Source organism: Salmo salar, chromosome ssa11 (assembly GCF_905237065.1).
Source record: "Salmo salar chromosome ssa11, Ssal_v3.1, whole genome shotgun sequence".
NCBI classification, from domain to species: domain Eukaryota; kingdom Metazoa; phylum Chordata; class Actinopteri; order Salmoniformes; family Salmonidae; genus Salmo; species Salmo salar.
The window spans coordinates 4775777-4789732 of record NC_059452.1 but is presented as its reverse complement, the minus strand read 5'-3'; the positions used below and the strand labels follow the sequence as shown (position 1 = coordinate 4789732).

The following is a 13956-nucleotide window of genomic DNA, read 5'->3' as shown; positions in this document are numbered from 1 at the left end:
GAACTTATAAATTCCGTAAAGTTAGTGTGGAAGAGGTGAACAAAAAATTATTGTTGTCTATTAACGATGACAAGCCACCGCGGTCTGACAACTTGGATGGAAGATAATAGCGGACGATATTGCCACTCCTATTTGCCACATCTTCAATTGAAGAATACTAGAAAGTGTGTGCCCTCAGGCTTGGAGGGAAGCTAAATTAATTCCGCTACCTAAGAATAGTAAAGCTGGCTCAAATAGCCGACCAATCAGCCTGTTATTAACCCTTAGTAAACTTTTGGAAAAAATTGTTTGACCAGATACAATGCTATTTTACAATAAACAAATTCACAACTCACTTTCAGCATGCTTAGAGAAGGACAATCAACAAGCACAGCACATACACAAATTGGCTATGTGAAATTTATGATAAAAAGATGGTGGTTTCTGTTTTGTTAGATTTCAGTGCAGCCTTTGACATTATCGATCATAGTCTGCTGCTGGCAAAACGTATGTGTTATGGCTTTACACACGCTGCTATATTGTGGATAAAGAGTTACCTGTCTAACAGAACACAGAGGGTGTTCTTTAATGGAAGCCTCTCCAACATAATCCACGTAGAATCAGGAATTCTCCAAGAGAGCTGTCTAGGCCCTTTGAGGAAAGCCAGAGTTTCTATGTATGCGGATGACTCAAGACTATACATCTACTACAGCGACTGAAATGACTGCAACACTCAATAAAGAGTTGCAGTTAGTTTCAGAGTGGATGGCAAGGAATAAGTTAAATAAATATTTCTAAAACTAAATGCATTGTATTTGGGACAAATCATTCACTAAACCCTAAACCTCAACTAAATCTTGTAATAAATAATGTGTAAATTGAGCAAGTTGAGGTGACTAAACAGCTTGGAGATTCCCTGGATTGTAAACTGTCATGGTCAAACATATTGACACAACAGTAGCTAAGATGGGGAGAAGTATGTCTATGATGAGGCGCTGCTCTACCTTCTTGTCAGCACTTGTCAACAAGGCAGGTCCTACAGGCCCTAGTTTTGTCGCACCTAGACTACTGTTCAGTCGTGTGGTCAGGTGCCACAAAAAAGGACTTAGGAAAATTGCAATTGGTTCAGAACAGGGCAGCACAGCTGGCATTTGGATGTACACAGAGAGCAAATATTAATAATATGCATGTCAATCTCACCTAGCTCAAAGTGGAGGAGAGATCGACTTCTTCACTGCTTGTGTTTATGAGAGGTATTGAAATGTTGAATGCACCGAGCTGTCTGTTTGAACTACTGGGACACCCATGCATACCCCACAAGACATGCCACAAGAGGTCTCTTCACAGTCCCCAAGTCCAGAACAGACTATGGAAGGTGCACAGTACTAAATAGAGCCATGATTACATGGAACTCTACTCCACATCAAGTAACTCATGCAAGCAGTAAAATTTGATTTAAAAAACAGATTAATAAAACACCTTATGGAACAGTGGGGACTGTGACGCAACACAAACACAGGCGCATACACACACACACGATAGCATACTGGACATATGGATTTTGTACTGTATATATGTGGTAGTGGTGGAGTAGAGGCCTGAGGGCACACAGTCTGAATGTATTGTAATGTTTTTAAAATTGTATAAACTGCCTTAAATTCGCTGAACCACAGGAAGAGTGGGATCCATAATACATACGAATACAAAATACCACAAAAGACTCACAGCTGTAATTGCTGCCAAAGGTGATTCTTCAAGATATGTTAGTGTATTGTGTTTCATATTGTTTTCACAAATGTTAGAATTTTTCTTCCACTTTGATATTACAGCGTATTTTGTGTAGATCGTTGACAAATAAATGACAATTAGATCTTTTTTAATCTCACTTTGTAACACAACAAAATGTGGAAAAAGTTAAGGGGTGTCGATACTTTCTGAAGGCGCTGTACATATAGAAAGCTAAGCTATATCCAGGTGTCATCAGATCCGGAGGACATGAAAACAGAGATCCAACAGTGATTCAAATGAACAAAAACGACACCTGTACCTTTCGTTACAGTTGCTGGGTTAGCCTTCTTTTTTGTAGCTTCAGGTTCTAGGTCAAATACAGAACAGTTTTGAATGAGACCCTATCTAAATAACAGTCGAAGGGTATTGAGTTGACAGAAGACATGAATGGGTGAGCATGGAAACTAAATCCATATACTGTACCTTTCTTAAGAGGGTCTGGTTTGTCCATCTCTTTCACACCCTCAGGTTCTGAATCAAGTAGGAACAAGAAATGACATAGCATTATTACAGCACGGCTCTTAACTGAAGGTGCGATAAAAACATCAGCTTTAGGACAAGATGATTTTGCTTGTCCTAAAGCTGATTATTTCACACATTTTTGTGAAATGACAAAACATTACAAAGTCATGCAAACATTACATTTGAGTCAAATATTGTGTAGTGTTGATTGACAATGTAGGCTGTGAGGGGAGGATAGCGGTTGTATATTGAAGGGAAAATATATAATTTCTCAGTATATATAAACCATATGCAATCTACTGTACATAGTATGTACATGTAAAAACAGACCGAACACTTTCACAAAAACTTTACTTTGTAAAAAAAAAAGAAGATGAATCTGAAATAAATCAATACCTTTTGAAGGGGATTCCTGGTTCTGATTCTGGTTATTAAAATTAACTAAAACAAATGGTGTTTATATTAAACTATATTGATCACAGCTCTCTTGTTTGTAGGGGACTCTGATTTAATGAAACATAAAACCAGCCCATTCTCTTATGGAATACGCCAGAAGGTGCCGATTCTGCAGGTTCCAGATTACATTTGGACCTGGCGAAATGTGGAAGCTATACAGTCCACTAGGGACAATGTGAGCGCCTATTAACGTTACTTAGGGGCGGCAGGTAGCCTAGTGGTTAGAGCATTGGATTAGTAACCGAAAGGTTGCAAAATCGAATCTTTGAGCTGACACGGTAAATATGTGTTGTTCTTGCCCCTGAACAAGGCAGTTAACCCACTGTTCCTAGGCCTTCATTGAAAATAAGAATTTGTTCTTAACTGACTTGCCTACTTAAATAAAGGTAAAATAAAAACATTTAAAAAAATGACCGTCGAGTAGGATTGCAGCTTGCTAGGGGATGGTGGATGGGCCTTTAAACTGCAGACTCCCACTCCGAGGGTCACGTATTCAATCCCAGTGGTAGGCACTATTGGTGCGCTGGTCAGCTGGTTGTTCATCTCTGCACTCTCTCGCAATTACTAATAACCCATCTGCATCCGCCTGACTACAGTTGATAAAGTGAAAACCTGTGGCCTGCACCCGACACTAACCTGCTAATATAGAAAATGCGCTGTAGGCTACAGTCAGAGACCTTATTTAAATAGGTTTCTAGGCTAGGGATCAGGGATCAAATCCATAACATTTTTATAAAAAACGGGATTTTCTGTGCAAAATCTCCAAATGACATCAGTTTGACTGGTTGTAAGGAAATTGAAAGATATGAAAACAACCCAAACTGTTTCTGATAAGATTTCAGTTCGGCTTGGATGCAAATTTTATGTGGTTGAAATACTATCAGCTTTCATGATGCTGATAAAGACAGCACCTCCACAGTCATTTTGCATTCTCTCTGAAATAAATAAATCCTATTTCTCTGCTCCTTAGTCAAAACGTGTCCTGTGTATAATTTCACTGCAAGAAATGCTTAATTCAGTAGGAGTTCATGTTAAGACTATCAAATCAAATTGTATTTGTCACATGCGCCGAATACAACAGGTAGACCTTACCGTGAAATGCTTACTTACAAGCCCTTAACCAACAATGCAGCTCAAGAAATAGAGTTAAGAAAATATTAATACTAAATTACCTAAAGTTTAAAAAAATAAAGTAACACAATAAATTACGCAAATATACATATTTCACCACAACTTAATCAAAATAAATGAAAAGACATGTAATTCTATCTTCTGCTAAATGAACGTTTCCCTGAAAAACAAAACCTTGAATTGAATCAGTACCTTTCTTATGAGATACTGGTTTGGCCTTTTGGTTGGGAGCCTCACGTTCTAAACAAAGACACAAATTTAAGTACTATGATAATAGTGATAATGGAGGTTAGGGCAGACATAAAGTACAACTAACAATGTCTATTAAAAAAGTTTCCCAAAGTCAGACATCCGGGAATTGGTAATCTAATGTACTGTATATAGTGTAGACATGAATTACATGCTACCGTTACATAGTAAACAACAATGAAATACCAAGGATGCTAGGATTGCTATCAAATAAACTTATTCAATAAGAAAAATGGGAGTAAGTTCTATTACCTTTCTTTGCAGGGGCTGGCATGGCCTTCTCTTTCAGAGCAGGTTCTGAATCAAATGAAAAAACAATATTTTTACTGCATCCCATTAAGTTATATTATGTGTGAAGAACTGAATGGGAAAGATATTGCAATAAGAGCCATCAATATTTTGCTATAGCTGCTACTTTGGCTTTCCCTTTATAAGCTTCAGACTCTAAATCAAACAAGAATAAAAAACAATGAGAAGCCATGATAAGTGGAGCAGTACTCTACTAACAAACACAGCTAACAAACAAAAGATGAGCATAAGTATCTAGGTATTCTACAAAAGCCCAAAACTTTTGTAGATACGGAACATCAATACCTTTCTGTATACGGACTGGTTTGATCTCTTCTTTGGAAGTATATGATTTAGCAGGAGAGGTCTGAATAATATCTGTTTGTGTAATTCAATTTCAACATTTTCATTATGCATTACATTTCTTAAGCACCTCTATCTTCACAGTCCCCAAGTCCAGAACAGACTATCGGAGGCACACAGTACTACATAGAGCCATGACTGCATGGAACTCTGTTCCACATCAAGTAACTGACTCAAGATGTACAATTAGATTTAAGAAACAGATAAAAAAAACACCTTATGGAACAGTGGGGACTATGAAGCAACACAAGCATTGGCACACACACACACACACACACACACACACACACACACACACACACACACACACACACACACACACACACACACACACACACACACACACACACACACACACACACACACACACACACACACACACACACACGATAACATACACACTATATACATACATATGGATTTAGTACTGGATATATGTGGTATTGGTGGAGTAGGGGCCTGAGGGCACGCAGTGTGTGTATTGTAATCTTTATAAACTGCCTTAATTTTGCTGGACCCCAGGAAGAGTACCTGCTGCTTTGGGAGCAGCTAATGGGAATGCATAATAAATACAAATACAAACTATGAAACTCCTATAAAATCACCATTGGCCTCATGGTGAAATCCCTGAGCATTTTCCTTCCTCTCTGGCAACTGAGTTAGGAAAATTGCCTATATCGTTGTAGTGACCGGGTGTATTTATACACCATCCAAAGTGTAATTAATAACTTCACCTGCTCAAAGGGATACAGTGAGGGAAAAAGTATTTGATCCCCTGCTGATTTTGTACGTTTGCCCACTGACAAAGAAATGATCAGTCAATAATTTTAATGGTAGGTCTATTTGAACAGTGAGAGACAGAATAACAACAAATAAATCCAGAAAAATGCGTGTCAAAAATGTTATAAATTGATTTGCATTTTAATGAGGGAAGTAAGTATTTGACCCCTCTGCAAAACATGACTTAGTACTTGGTGGAAAAACCCTTGTTGGCAATCACAGAGGTCAGACATTTCTTGTAGTTGGCCATCAGGTTTGCACACATCTCAGGAGGGATTTTGTCCCACTCCTCCTTGCAGATCTTCTCCAAGTCATTAAGGTTTCGATGCTGACGTTTGGCAACTCGAACCTTCAGCTCCCTCCACAGATGTTCTATGGGATTAAGGTCTGGAGACTGGCTAGGCCACTCCAGGACCTTCATGTGCTTCTTCTTGAGCCACTCCTTTGTTTCCTTGGCCGTGTGTTTTGGGTCATTGTCATGCTGGAAAACCTATCCACGACCCATTTTCAATGCCCTGGCTGAGGGAAGGAGGTTCGTCCCTTTGATGCTGTGAAGTTGTCCTGTCCCATTAGAAGAAAAACACCCCCAAAGCATAATGTTTCCACCTCCCTGTTTGACGGTGGGGATGGTGTCTTGGGGTCATAGGCAGCATTCCTCCTCCTCCAAACACTGCGAGTTGAGTTGATGCCAAAGAGCTCCATTTTGGTCTCATCTGACCACAACACTTTCACCCAGTTGTCCTCTGAATCATTCAGATGTTCATTGGCAAACTTCAGACGGGCATGTATATTTGCTTTCTTGAGCAGGGGGACCTTGCGGGCACTACAGGATTTCAGTCCTTTACGGCGTAGTGTGTTACCAATTGTTTTCTTGGTGACTATGGTCCCAGCTGCCTTGAGATCATTGACAAGATCCTCCTGTGTAGTTCTGCGCTGATTCCTCACCGTTCTCATGATCATTGCAATTCCACGAGGTGAGATCTTGCATGGAGCCCCAGGCTGAGGCAGATTTAAAGTTCTTTTGTGTTTCTTCCATTTGTGAAAAATCGCAACAACTGTTGTCACCTTCTCACCAAGCTGCTTGGCGATGGCCTTGTAGCCCATTCCAGCCTTGTGTAGGTCTACAATCTTGTCCCTGACATCCTTGGAGAGCTCTTTGGTCATGGCCATGGTGGAGAGTTTGTAATCTGATTGATTGATTGCTTCTGTGTACAGGTGTCTTTTATACAGGTAACAAACTGAGATTAGGAGCACTCCCTTTAAGAGTGTGCTCCTAATCTCAGCTCGTTACCTGTATAAAAGACTCCTGGGAGCCAGAAATGTTTCTGACTGAGAGGGGGTCAAATACTTATTTTCCTCATTAAAATGCAAATAAATGTATAAAATTTTTAACATAAGTTTTTCTGGATTTTTTTGTTGTTATTCTGTCTCTCACTGTTCAAATAAACCTACCATTAAAATGATAGACTGATCATTTCTTTGTCAGTGGGCAAACGTACAAAATCAGCAGGGGATCAAATACTTTTTTCCCTCACTGTATTCAGCATCTGCTTTTTTTATTTTTACATATTTACCAATCGGTGTCCTTCTTTGCAAGGCATTGAAAAACATTTTTGGCTTTGTGGTTGAATCTGTGCTTGAAATTCACTACTTGATTGAGGAATGAGTCCATGCAACGTATGTGATTTGTTAAGCATATTTTTACTCCTGAACTTATTTAGGCGTCCATAACAAATGGGTTAATTTTTGTTAATTTAATTCAAAGAAATTATACAAACAACATTCCACTTTGACATTATGGGGTATTGTATTGTATTTTTTTGTATTTATTATGGATCCCTATTAGCTGTTGCTTTGGCAGCAGCTACTCTTCCTGGGGTCCAGCAAAATTAAGGCAGTTGTGTGCAAATCAGTGACACAAAATCTAAATGGAATACATTTAAAATTCAGGCTGTAACACAACAAAATGTGGAAAACGAAAGGGGTGTGAATACTTTCTATAGGCACTGTATTTCATTTTATATGAAAAGGCACTCATTCAGTGTTGGGAGCTACGTAACGCTTAAAATACATTCATTATTTGTGTGGACCCCAGGAAGAGTAGCTGCTGCTTTTGCAACAGCTAATGGGGATCCTAATAAAATACCAAAATACCAAGTTAAAGGAAGCAAGGAAGCAGACAATTTGGCCCCGACTTACGCTATGCAAATGAATTGCCATTGTAAAACTTTCTCCCACATCGTTTTGCTAATTTTCAGATGCATTGAATTGTTCTAATTGGAAGCTAATAATTCACAAAATATATTTAGCATTAGTAAATCTTATGTACGTCCAAACACCACTGTACATGGATACCTATTTTTAAAGTTTCTGGTTGGGCCATTCCTTTGGGATTATCTGCTTCAATAAGAGAGAGCACCATCTAACCAATCTCATTTGCTGACTAGTTTTAAACATTTCAACACTTCATGATGTAAGGAATTAATTTATAAATATATGAAACAAAACATACCGTCGCTATCTGATGAAAACCTTGTAACTCAATTTGAGAAAATCTTATTTTTTTGGACATTTATTGAAAGCAGTAACTCCCCTCAATGTACTCTGAACATTTTATAACTCTAGGACCAAGAAAATGTATTCAAAAAAGCTTCTAAAGTTTCATAATTGTGTGTTCGTTTCCATTTCCTGAAAAGTTTCTGTTTTGGAAATAAACAAAGAGATTTTTATCAGACGTCGAGGATATCTTGATTGTGTACAAGGTGATGCACATTTTGACAAATATTACATAGCTAAGGAGTTGTTGGTGCTGGTTCGGCCTACTCAGACTCTAGATTTGAGTATTTTCCAGTGAAACACAAATTGGATTGGTTTAATTTACAGACAGATCAGTTGAGAAATTATTTCTCAACCTCTCCTCAGAGCTGTTGGTTTGATATTGTCTTTTGTAGCTTCAGTCTCTGTGTTGTCCGTAAAAATACAAAACATTTAGAGCACAAAAATAAGAATTACACTGCAAGAATAAAATGCCAAAATCCCTTTGAGCATGTTTGAGATGCTCTGGATCGACGTGTTCAACAGGGTATTCTAGTTCCCGCCAATTTCGCACAGCCATTGAAGAGGGGTGGGACAACATTCCACAGGCTACAATCTGTTGATCAACTCTATTCAAAGGAGATGTGTCGCACTGCATGAGGCACGCCAGACACTGACTGGTTTAATGATCCACAGCCCTACCTTTTTTTTAAGTTATCTGTGACCAAGAGATGCATATCCCAGTCATGTGAACCCCATAGATTAGGGCCTAATGAATTTATTTCAATTGACTGATTTCCTTACATGAACAGTAACTCAGTAAAATCTTTTAAATTGTTGCATGTTGAGTTTATTTTTATTTAGTGTACGTTTCAATTCTAATACTTGAATTCACTCATGAAATGGTGAATTTAAATTGTACTCAATTTGAAATGCAACAACCTTCAAGTTATGGGTTTGGAATTGTATTGATATTCGACTCTTTGAATAGGAATTCATTTGGGATTCTAAAATAATGGGATTCAATATTTGTGCATTTCCCAGTTAATAGAAAAATAACATTTAGTATAAGAAAATGTACTACAAGATTTGTTTTAAATCATTTCAACTTGTTTCCCTATATGTCCAGTATAGCTGGACAACCTGAACAGTGACATGATCAGTCTGACAGCCTGAGGGAATTGAATTCCGAATTGGAATGTGTGGAATTGCTTGGGATAATATTGAATTTGGAATTACATTTTTGGAATGTACCTTACGTTGTAATGAAGAGGAATTGAATTATTTCTTTAAGACTGACCTGGAATTTGAAATGAATTGATGGAATTTACAGGGAGATGGAATATAATTAGAATATGTGGAATTAACCCCAGCCCTAGCTACAGTGATTTTTGAAAGGGCGTAACAACTATATAACATTTGTCTTTCTTTTCAGGCACAGCTTTAGCCTCTTTCCATGCCACAGGCTCTACATTCCAAGAAAACAGTTGCTTATTTGGCCACCTGAAAGGGTAAAGGTCAAAGGAAATTTAAAACAAGAGGGCTGGTAGGATATGATAGTAAACCCCATAAAAACCAACGAGTCAATTGCAACCAATGGGCTGAATGTAGACCTATGCTACGCAATACAGCTGGATTTCTTAAAACACTACTAACAGGAGATTACATGCACCGGCATGCTAAACTAAGCTTGATTGCAATAAAAAATCCACAAGGATAAACCAGCAGATCACTTGTTACCGTGTTGCTGCTAAAGAAGCCTAGGAAGCACAGTTGAGCATTAGAAAATTCTAAAGAATTCTTAAGAGGCCAAACACTATCAGTACCTTTCTTAACAGCTACTGGTTTGTCCTTTTCTTTGGGAGTATCTGCTTTGACAGGAGATAATAACATCTGAACAATGTACCTAATTCCTTTACATTTAAACAATGTGCTGTTCATCAACATACGTGGTAGAGCATGTATTACATTACTTGCTGTAAGCATGTACAGTATATTCGGAAAGTATTCAGACCCCTTGACTTTTTCCACATTTTGTTACCTGACAGTCTTGTTCTAAAATTGATTACATCATTTTTTCCCCCTCATCAATATACACAATATCCCATAATGACAAAGCAAAAAGCATAGAATTGTCTTGGGTATGACGCTACAAGCTTGGCAAACTGTAGTTGGGGAGTTTCTCCCATTCCTCACAAGCTCTATCAGGGTGGATGGGGAACGTCGCTGCACAGCTATTTTCAGGTCTCTCCAGAGATGTTAGATCGGGTGCATGAGAGGCCTCTGGCTGGGCCTCTCATGCACATTCAGAAACTTGTCCCGAAGCCACTCCTGCATTGTCATGGCTGTGTGCTTGGCTGTGTGCTTAGGGTCGTTGTCCTGTTGGAAGGTGAACCTTCGCACCAGTCCTGAGCGCTCTGGAGCAGGTTTTCATCAAAGATCTCTCTGTACATTGCTCTGTTCATCTTTCCCTCGATCCTGACTAGTCTCCCAGTCCCTGCCACTGAAAAACATCCCAGCAGTATAATGCTGCCACCACCATGCTTCACCGTAGGGATGGTGCCAGGTTTCCTTCAGACGTGACACTTGGCATTGAGACCAAAGAGTTCACTCTACCATAAATGCTTGATTGGTTAGTGCTGCAAAGATGGTTGTCCTTCTGGAAGTTTATTCCATCTCCACATAGGAACTCTAGAGCTCTGTCAGAGTGACCATCGGGTTCTTGGTCACCTCCCTGACCAAGGCCTTTCTTCCCCGATTGCTCAATTTGGCCGGGCAGCCAGCTCTAACGAGAGTCTTGGTAGTTACACACTTCTTCCATTTAAGAATGATGGAGGCCACTGTTCTTGGGGACCTTCAATGCTGCAGAATTTTTTTTGTATTCTTCCCCAGATCTGTGCCTCGACAGAATCCTGTCATGGAGCTCTACAGATCATTACTTCGACCTCTTGGCTTGGTTTTTGCTCTGACATGCACTGTCAACTGTGGGACCTTATATAGACAGGTGTGTACCTTTCCAAATCATGTCCAATCAATTTAATTTACCACAGGTGGACTCCAATCAAGGATGATCTATGGAAACAAGATGCACCTGAGCTCAATTTCAAGTCTCATAGCAAAGGGTCTAAATAAGGTATTTATTTTTTGCAAAAATGTCTAAAAACCTGTTTTCACTTTGTCACTATGGGGTTTTGTGAGTAGATTGCTGAGGAAATGTCTTTATTTAATCCATTTCAGAATAAGGCTGTAATGTAACAAAATGTGGAAAATGTAAAGGGGTCTGAATACTTTCCAAATGCACTGTATATATACACACACACAAACAGGAATATCACATTTTTGACTGCACTGGGCCTTTTAAGAAATTATCAAATTTTGATTGAAACAAAACCGATATTCAATAAATACAAATACAGAACTAGGTTTTGCGTGGATTCCACGACGTGGTTAGCTTTTAACAGCAAGGACCACTATATCTTGTCCTGGAATGCCCCTTAACAGACAGGTTTAAGCCTGATTGACGGACACGCTAAGCTGTTAGCCATCAAGCTAACAAAGTTGGTATCAGATGAGTTTTGCAATGGAGCCCTCTTTGTCTGGAGAAATAAATTAATGGATCCAGCATGGTAGGAGCTGTATCTTTTAGGCACTGTTTCGGGATAAATCGGACAACTTGGAGTTCCAATGCGGCAATTGTTTACTTGCAGAGGATTTTAGGCTTGGGGTGGCTTCATTGATCATGCAGGTCGCCAGCCTACGTAAGAAACTGGGGAAAACGTAGAGTGATAAATGTTAACATTTTCAACGCCAGTGGCTGGGCTGCGTTTGCGCTTGTTGGATGCATCTCCGCCTTTTCACTGGCCGGAGTTGCCCGGAGCTCTCCCATCTGATAGCGGAGTAGAAGGAGCTCAGCAAGAGGAGCAAGACAATCAACAATGGTTGCATGTCACGAGCCGTTGAAGCCGAAGATGGCGACTTCCCACAAAGCAGTATACACTCCCAACGAGAGGCCCGGAGAGAATACAAACAGTGAATAGTTTTGCGGTCCTGGAGCCTGATCTTCCTACACCTTCGTCGCTGGGGGTGCCTGTGTCTGCGACCGCAATGCCTACAACTACTAAGTCAACAACCTTCTGTCCCTGGATGTGGCAGGCCTCAAAGTTATCCTGCCTATCTCCCGTCCATAAAGGGTTCTCCGAATCCTGAGAAGCGTGGGAGTGGGCGGATTTGCTAGTCCTTCTCGCCAGCCGTAATTCTGGGTTGCTCCATGGTAAGAAATGTTACCGTTCCTTGTGCAAAAACAATGTCTTATCCTGGAGCTCGAGCAAATTACATTACTAAGCTGCTCCCGAAAGTACTACGCCAGGACAAGGAAATCGATTCTATCGTAGTCCATGTGGGTTTTAATGACATTATGAAGGGCAGTTCTGAACAGTTGAAACTGGATTTTAAAGAGTTGATTGACTATCCGCTAAACACTAACAAAAGACCCATCATATCTGCCCTTCTGCCATCTCTGAATCGCGGCATTGAAGGCTTTAGCAGGATTCTTTCTCTTCACAATTGGCTACGTGATTATTGCAGCTCAATGGGTGTAGCTTTTGTTGACAACTTCAACACCTTTTGGAAACAAAACATGTTTTATAAGGAGGATGGAATCCACCCAAATCATTTGGGATCCTGGATCCTTTCACAGCACTATAAGTCTACGTTGAGACAATGACATATCAATGACTCAAGCCCAGCTCAGTGAATCCCTACTGTTGTGACACATAGTTGTCATAATGCTTCAGCAATTGTACATTACACCAGGGGCATCAGTAGACACAATATAAGTAAACTAATTGATGTCCCTTTACCCACCCTGAATGCCTCTACTAATCATACAACTATTTTATGCAGTAATCATGTGCATATGAACCACATGTATACTGTTAGCACTAAGACGGCGTGCCCTAGGAGGAAGTCCACTGTGAGCAGCTCATCCTGCACTAACATAAAGAACATGAGCACATCTACTGCTGCTAAGCTTCCCAGTAAAGCAATGAAAGCAAGTAAGCATCCCAGAAGAAAAGTGCTCAAAATAGCCCACATTAATATATGTATTTTAAGAAACAAGGTTCATGAAATCAATAATTTGTTAGCAACAGATTACATTCATATTCTGACTATCTCTGAAACTCACTTAGATAATACCTTTGACGATACAGTGGTAGCAATACAAAGTTATAATGTATACAGAAAAAGCAGAAATAGCAATGGTGGAGGTTTTGCTGTTAATATTCAGAACCACATTCCTGTAAAGGTTAGAGAGGATCTCATGTCAAATACTGCTGATGTAATATGGCTCACCTTAACCTTAAGCCCATTCTGGTGGGAAGCTGCTATAGACCACTAAGTGCTAACAGTCAGTATCTGGATAAAATGTGTGAAATGCTTGATAATGTATGTGATATCAACAGAGAGGTATATTTTCTGGGTGATTTAAATATTGACTGGCTTTCATCAAGCTGCCCACTCAAGAAAAAGCTTCAAACTGTAACCAGTGCTTGCAACCTGGTTCAGGTTATCAGTCAACCTACCAGGGTAGTTACAAACAGCACAGGAATGAAATCATCATAAATTATTGATCACATCTTCACGAATGCTGCAGATATTTTCTTGAAAGCAGTTTCAAGATCCATCGGATGTAGTGATCACAATATAGTAGCCATATCAAGGAAAACCAACGTTCCAAAGTCTGGGCCTAATATAGTGTATAAGTGGTCATACAATACGTTTTGTAGTGATTCCTATGTTATTAATGTAAAGAATATCTGTTGGTCCATGTGTAATGAGGAGCAAACAGACATTGCACTTGACACATTTATGAAATTGCTTATTCCAGTTGCTAGTAAGCATGCACCTTTTAAGCAAATGACTGTA

At 39.5% G+C, this 13956-nt stretch overlaps 1 protein-coding gene across 1 annotated transcript in view; it reads right to left on the bottom strand.

Moving 5' to 3' along the window:
• The window catches only part of si:ch211-266g18.10 (titin), a 238728-nt gene that overhangs the window by 38505 nt on the left and 186267 nt on the right, over nt 1–13956 (bottom strand). Inside the window, exons 74-78 of the mRNA XM_045688945.1 lie at nt 9858–9899; nt 4318–4362; nt 4009–4056; nt 2191–2238; nt 2027–2074 (exon numbers count right to left, since the gene is read on the bottom strand). Coding sequence (XP_045544901.1) covers nt 2027–2074; nt 2191–2238; nt 4009–4056; nt 4318–4362; nt 9858–9899 — 231 coding nt within the window. The remainder of the gene's footprint in view (nt 1–2026; nt 2075–2190; nt 2239–4008; nt 4057–4317; nt 4363–9857; nt 9900–13956) is intronic.